This window comes from Solanum tuberosum, unplaced genomic scaffold (assembly GCF_000226075.1).
Source record: "Solanum tuberosum cultivar DM 1-3 516 R44 unplaced genomic scaffold, SolTub_3.0 scf00205, whole genome shotgun sequence".
In the NCBI taxonomy this organism is placed as follows: Eukaryota; Viridiplantae; Streptophyta; class Magnoliopsida; order Solanales; family Solanaceae; genus Solanum; species Solanum tuberosum.
In genome coordinates, this window is record NW_006239130.1 from 1,071,880 (window position 1) to 1,078,727 (window position 6,848).

The 6,848-nt window shown below is 32.3% G+C and overlaps 1 protein-coding gene across 1 annotated transcript; it reads right to left on the minus strand.

Moving 5' to 3' along the window:
* Window positions 1-793: 793 nt before the first annotated feature.
* Window positions 794-6,087, minus strand: LOC107062174 (uncharacterized). Its single transcript, XM_015312514.1, has 3 exons — window positions 5,335-6,087; window positions 1,451-1,538; window positions 794-912 (listed from the first exon to the last, which is right to left on the minus strand). Exons 1-3 carry the CDS (start codon window positions 6,085-6,087, stop codon window positions 794-796), a joined length of 960 nt encoding a protein of 319 aa, XP_015168000.1.
* Window positions 6,088-6,848: the final 761 nt, after the last annotated feature.

Below are 6,848 nucleotides of genomic sequence, written 5' to 3' on the forward strand. Positions count from 1 at the left end.
AATTTCGGCATGTGATAGGCGTTTCAATGGAGGGCGCGCATTAGCACGATCAAGTTGTTGTTGGTCGCTATCGTAGAAGAGTTCTGGTAGGATGAGGAGACATTTGGGTAAGGTAGTAAAGGCGCACCCTTATTAGCCAAAGCCGGTCGGATGGGTCCTTTCTCAGCCTGGATCCGTCGCTCTTGTAAATGAGCCTACTTAAGGGCCTCATCAAACGTTCTTGGCTCATGACTCAGTATCGAGTTTTTAATGTCCTCTCTTAGTCCAGAGATAAAGAGGTGAAGCATAGGCCTATTAGAAATATCATCAGTCTCATTTGCGATAGCTTCAAATCGTCCTTGCAGATCTGAGACGGTGGTAATTTGTCGGAGTTTTGCCAATCTTCCCTCTGTCGACTCCAGACCCTTCTGCTTAAACCGGACTCGCACTTTCTTAGCAAAATGAGGCCAGTCAACTAGTTGTTTGTTCCTAAACAACCATTTGTACTATTCCAGTGCTTCGTCGTCGAGATAAAATGATGCCATAGTCAGCCTTTGATCTTCTTCAATTCTATAAAAGTCAAAGTATCGCTCCGCTTGGAATATCCAAGCCTCTGAGTTGTCATCGCGAAATCGACCCAATTCCACTGAAGCAGGTTTGTGCCTGGGCATAGTGGCTGCCGGCAGGTGATCCTGTCGAGCTATCTCCATGGTCGGTTCATGATGGTGTGTCCCCATCGTAACTTTGGTGGAAACCTATATTTCGGATCTCAGTGAGTTCTTTAGAGAAGGAATCCTTCACTTCCTTAATTGAATTATCCACGTGAGCCTTGAGTATTTTGTGGTCCTCCATGAGTGACCTCTAGATGAAAGCACCAATGCAACAAACCAAATAACAATTTGCAAATAAAGGTAGCTTGTGTTATAACGACAACTGAAATACAAGACCAAGAAGGAAAATCAATGGAACAGTAACAAGGAAAGAAGAAATTGAGGAGATGAGAAAACACAGAACAAGGAGATGAGATAACAAGACTCAAATTACAATTCCTAATTAATTCAAATCTTGTTTTGCTATTTATGAAATCTGGTACTTCACGAGCCACACGTTCTTGCCCTTTGCCCACGTTCTCATCGTTTAGTTCCCACTACGAAATCAGTTAGCCTTGTTGAAGGGGTTCTCACGCGCTTACTTCTTTTCAAAACCCCACCCTCCTGCTGAGTGTGTTTCTCCACTGTGGTTGCTGATGTGTCCTCCAAGTCAGCTTGTGGGGTCACAACATGTTTGTCAAGGCCAAGGTAGTGCCATTTTTAATCTCAGTATGACATGGTTGTTTAAGCACTAAGCTTTTCTCATTGAGTATTAAAATTGTCATTAGTTGTTAATTATTGAGTCATATCAACTACAAAATAGTTCATAGCATAATTCTGTGTTTATAGCACTCTTTCAAGAGTCCCTTAGCTCTACCAACCTTGTCTTTCCCCATTTACTTCACCAAATCGCGACCTCTCTCTCTCCCTCTCCCGTTTCATCTCCCTGTTTCGTTGTAGTTCTAATGCCTACAACAACAAATTCTTTCCATGATACCATTTGCTTATCCACATATTAATGCCATTGAGTGTGAAATTTGGCCTTGTTAGTGGTTTCTTTTAAGGTTAGATCGGATGTTATAAAAGACAATGAAGGTGTCACCACCTAAATCTGGTACTTAAACTGTGATTGGCACCCAAAGTACTTGGCCAACTGGCTAGATTGACTGCTACTCTTTCCGTTTCAATTTGTATGACTTAGTTTGATTCGGCACAAAGTTTAAGAAAGAAAGAATGACTTTTGAAACTTGTGATCTAAAATACTCCCTCAGTTCGCTTTTACTTGTCATACTTTGACTTGTCACACCCATTAAGAAAATGATTATTGATATATGTATTTTACCTAACTATCCATATTAAATGATGTCTTGAAAAATAAGTATTTAATGCTGAGGGTAAAACATGAAAAAAAAATTATTTTCTTTTCTTGATATGTCAAAAGTGACAAGTAATAATGAAAATTTATTTTAGAAATAAGTGACAAGTAAAAGTGAATGGAGGGAGTAAGTTATAAATGTTTGTATGACTGTAGATGATTTTATTAATGATAAAATAAGCATTTTGAAGTTAAATTCTTACTAGCTAGTGACTATTCTTAAAAATAGTAGTGCATAATAGTATAAATAAGCTTACAATAGGCATAAAAATGAGATACAAATAAGCAACTAAGCTCAACATCATATGCACATACGCAAAATATATCATTTCACTGAAAGAAAGTTAGTATTGGTGCATTAATGTGTTGTTGTATAACCTTGTAAAGTGCATCGAACCACATCTTATAGAGTGACAACTTATGAATCTGGAGCTAATAATTATCACATCAAAAGAGACCAAGAATAAGTAGAAATATCGTAAGTTTCAAAGATCAATGGTTATAAAAGTGTCACAAGAGTACAAATTGATCACAACACGATAGTATTTTACGTAGCTTAAAATATTAATGTGTACTCATTTAACTCGAATTATTTAAATAAATAATTAATAGTAAGTCACCCAAAGCTTAATGACTTGCTAAAATAAATAAATAATTAAAATAAATAAATGATCCTTTGAAAAATCGTTATTAATTTGAACAAGTCGCTCAAAGCGATCGGTTTTGATCATATGAAATTTGACTCGGAACACCTTGACCACTAAATTAAACCTTTAACTTGTGTCAAGAGGTGTCAATATATATATATATAACCAAAATTTGACCTCTATACAATGTAATTTTTCGACAAAGGCACCCCTTAGCTAAAGGTGGGTTCACCCCTGCCATTTTCTTGATATCTTAACCAAAAACAACATAATGCAATCATCACAAACTAAAATTACAACATAATGTAATCATCATAAAAGATCATTTCCAAAGTTTGGTATTGTTACAACAATTTCGGTCAAAGTTCAGATATATTTCAGACCCTTTTTCCAAAATAAAAGCCTTAAAAAATTACAATTCCATTTATATATAGATGAATATTGTGTGTTTCTCTTGTGGATAGAGTAGAAATTCAAATTCTGTTTATTTGTGTTTATAACGCAGCTAAGGTAATTTTTAAATTAAATTATTCAAACTGCATAATTTTGTATTAGTTTTTAAATTTTATTTTCCTTTCCAGTTTTTCCTTTCACGTTTATTAGAAGAGAAGTACGAAGTTTTTTTTTTTAAATTTTTTTTTTCATTTTTCTTTGAAAAGCTTCATATTATTATAATTACTTTATGTTTGTGAGTATATTCTTTTTATCTTAAGTTTTTGTTTGCAAATATCTATATTTTATATTTCGAACTTCAAACATGAAATTCATGGGAAGATTAAAGTTGTGCATGAGATAAAACTTAAATTCAATTTGAACACATTTAATTAATTTTATAGATTTATTTGCAATTTTTATAGGTAAGAGATTTGAAAATAGCGGATGAGTGATTTGAAAGAGGGCATATTTAAATCGAAAAAAACGTAAAGGGCAATTTTGATTCAATACGTGGAAGGAGGGCATTTTAAAACTATTTTCAATACGTTAAGGACATTTTTAACCCTCTTCCCAATTTTAAATGGTTATAGAAGATTATCTCTTCTTAATAAAGTAAACTACTATGTATCAATCTAATATTATGATTTTTATTTGAGAAAGGTATTAATAACCAATAATGAAGAAAAAAATATTACAATTACTATTTGAGAAATATCATTGCACCAATAATAAAAAAAATGATTTAAAGCAAAAAAAAAAAAGTTTTTAAACAAACGCACAGGGCGTACGTTTTTATGACCAGGGCTTGAGCTTTTACGCTTGGAGCTTACGCACTAAATTCTAGGACTTACGGCCTATGGATCTACGTCTTTAATTTGATCCCCAGAGCGGTTTTGTAGGCCCCGCCCCGAGACTCGTCTGGGACTCGCCCCAAAGAATATTTTTGAAAACACTGGTGTGCGATAATGATGCAATTTTTCCTGTTAATTTTTTATATATCATTCAAGGTATAATTATTATTTTAGAAAGTCATTTTTTATTAAACAATATTAAAATAAAAAAATTAAATTAAAATTATTAATTGAGTACCTAACTGAATGATAACAATAGAAGTTTATATTATTTTTGCTCATCTCAAATAGAATTGAAAAAGGAAAAGACAAAGCAAGTCTTTTTTCCATTTTTCCTCCATAGATGATCATGATGAGTTGCAGTGACATAGGTCTTATGGCTTATGAACAACAATGGAAAACTTAAGATTTTTTTTTTTTACAATTAAACTTATAATTTTAATGTAATCATTAAATAGGTCGTTACATGAATTGAATTTTAGTGAATTCCAATTTGGTCTTTTTTCATCGATCCTTGAAGGAAGAATTTGGTTATTTTTTTATTGAAGGAAAAATATTAAGCATTCAAGAATTTGTCACGTAAAACAAGTTTGTTTCATTTAAATTATCTATTTTTTTAAATGAAACAAATATGATGGTAAATCTCTTATTCTAATTCAGTGCTCTCGAGATCGTGCATGAAAGTTATCAATCACACGACTTGAAATTTTGACCTTATTGACTATGACAATAATTACGACTATAAATAGAACACTGACTATGACAAGGGTGGTATGCTCTGCTCAATCGCGTCGTCTATGCAAGTACATAAATAGAATATTTAATTTAAAGTCATTATCTTGCTCGTCATAAAAAGAACTTCAATTCACTCCAAATTTATAATTGGAAAATATAGTAAATGAATTATGAAGTAATAACAAAGTTAGAAATGAACCTCAAGCATAGAATTATCTTAATGTCTTGATAAAAACTCCCAAGCTCAACTATCTTGTACAACAACAATGAAAGTAAGTAATGAACCTTATATTGAAACATGTAATTTTGACTTGACTAGAAAAGCAGATGAACAAACTGTAAATAAAGATACATGAACATCTTATTGAATAAGTCATGAACATCTTATTGAATAAGTTTAAGGCCTCTTATTGAAATTTAATATTTGATCGCCTATTTTGTCACCAAGAAGCCCTCATGTGGTCGAGCTATCCATTTTCTTGCCGTTTAATTGTTACTAAACTCTCTTTATAATAGTAAATCCCAAAACCTCTCCAAGTTGGACTTCTACCTAGGCATGGATGATGAAATTCAAGATATCTCGTCTTCTTTGTCTTAACATTATAGGAGATCAATCCAAAACATCCACTTGACCAAATTAGAAAATTATCACAACAAGACTTATTACATAAAAAGCAATCAAAGGTAGCTAACATGTTCCAAACCCCTGGTTGGATCATTACCCATACATTATAAATAAACATGTCAACTTCGTTCAAAATGGCAATGGAATCATCAAGAATCATTAGATCTGCAGTCCAACTACGAATAGCACAATCATGTGGCGGCCCTTCAATCACTTCAAACACCTCATTCCCAAAGTTGAATGAAAGGAATTTGAAAGTAAAGTTGAAATTGACATTTTTCCTTAACATCCAGTAATAAGATCCATTCAGATAAGTAGTACTACCATAAAAGGTATCCACACATTCGGCATTTCGATTGTCACAAACATTTTCATGTTTGAATATTCTCCATGAATCCCTAGAACATGAATACACAACTGCATTTTCATTCTTGCAATTATAGTAAACCACTTTATAATTGGTAGTTAATACATCTAATCCAAATCCAAAAAATCGATCAGAACTGAAAAATGATTCAAATTTGATTCCGACTGCACTAAGGAGGTCTCTCACCTCCCTAGTAGCAGGATTCCACAATGCACACAGGACATCATTATTAATTTCTCGTTCCAAGAAAAACAAGCCATCTATAGAACCTAAGAGGTTTGTCATACCTTCGAAACTTTGGGGATTTACTTCATGTGTAGGAGCATCTATACCATAATCGGAAATAAAAGTGATGGGAGGGAAATCACCGGGTGCACCATAATCATAAATCAAGAGTTGTGGGGGATTGTTCTTGCTAAAATTCAAGTGTTCACGGATGAAGCTAGAATTTTTTATAAGAGTGTACCAGTTTTTCAGATGCATTTGAACCTCAACAATGACTTCACAGGCAATCTAAGTAGAATTTCTCTAATTAAATCTTCAGGAAAATGTCCGCCATTATTGGTAGCCATAGAACCTCGATCTTTCCGTTAAGAACACATATTTTTTTAAATAAATAACACGAAAAGTCCACCTTTTAGATTGTAGTCCTTTAACTTAGTAGTAATTGCTATCTATACTAATATAATAGATTTTGTTACCATATTAGCCTCACTAATTTTACTAGTACTTAGTTCTATTCTACACTAGTAAACTTAGCCGCGCTCGCTCAGTTACAAAATATCTCATTAGATCTATAAACTAATGTTTTCACTATATTTTATAATATTCTCTTTTAAAATCTCAAATCCGTTTAGATTTTAAGTTTTACTACTTTATTTAATTGTTAACACTATGTTTTATAAAAAAAATAAAAATAAATTCTAACCTTTCATCACCTAAGGCTTTGCCCTTACTAAAATAGCATGTAATATCAATTCTAATATTACAACTCCTAAGTTTTTTTGAAAAAAAATAAATAAGTAATAAGTTAGATGATAAAATTAGTAACTATTATTCATTTATAAGATAATTCACCATATGAATGAAACTTGAGGTAAATACACTACTAATATTGAAAAAAAATTAGTAAAAAATGTTTACAATATTTATTGAAGGATAATTGATAAAAGAAAAATTGAATTATTCTGGAATAACCTTTTATTCATTTTTGCTCGTCATAAAATCATAATTTTGTTAACTCT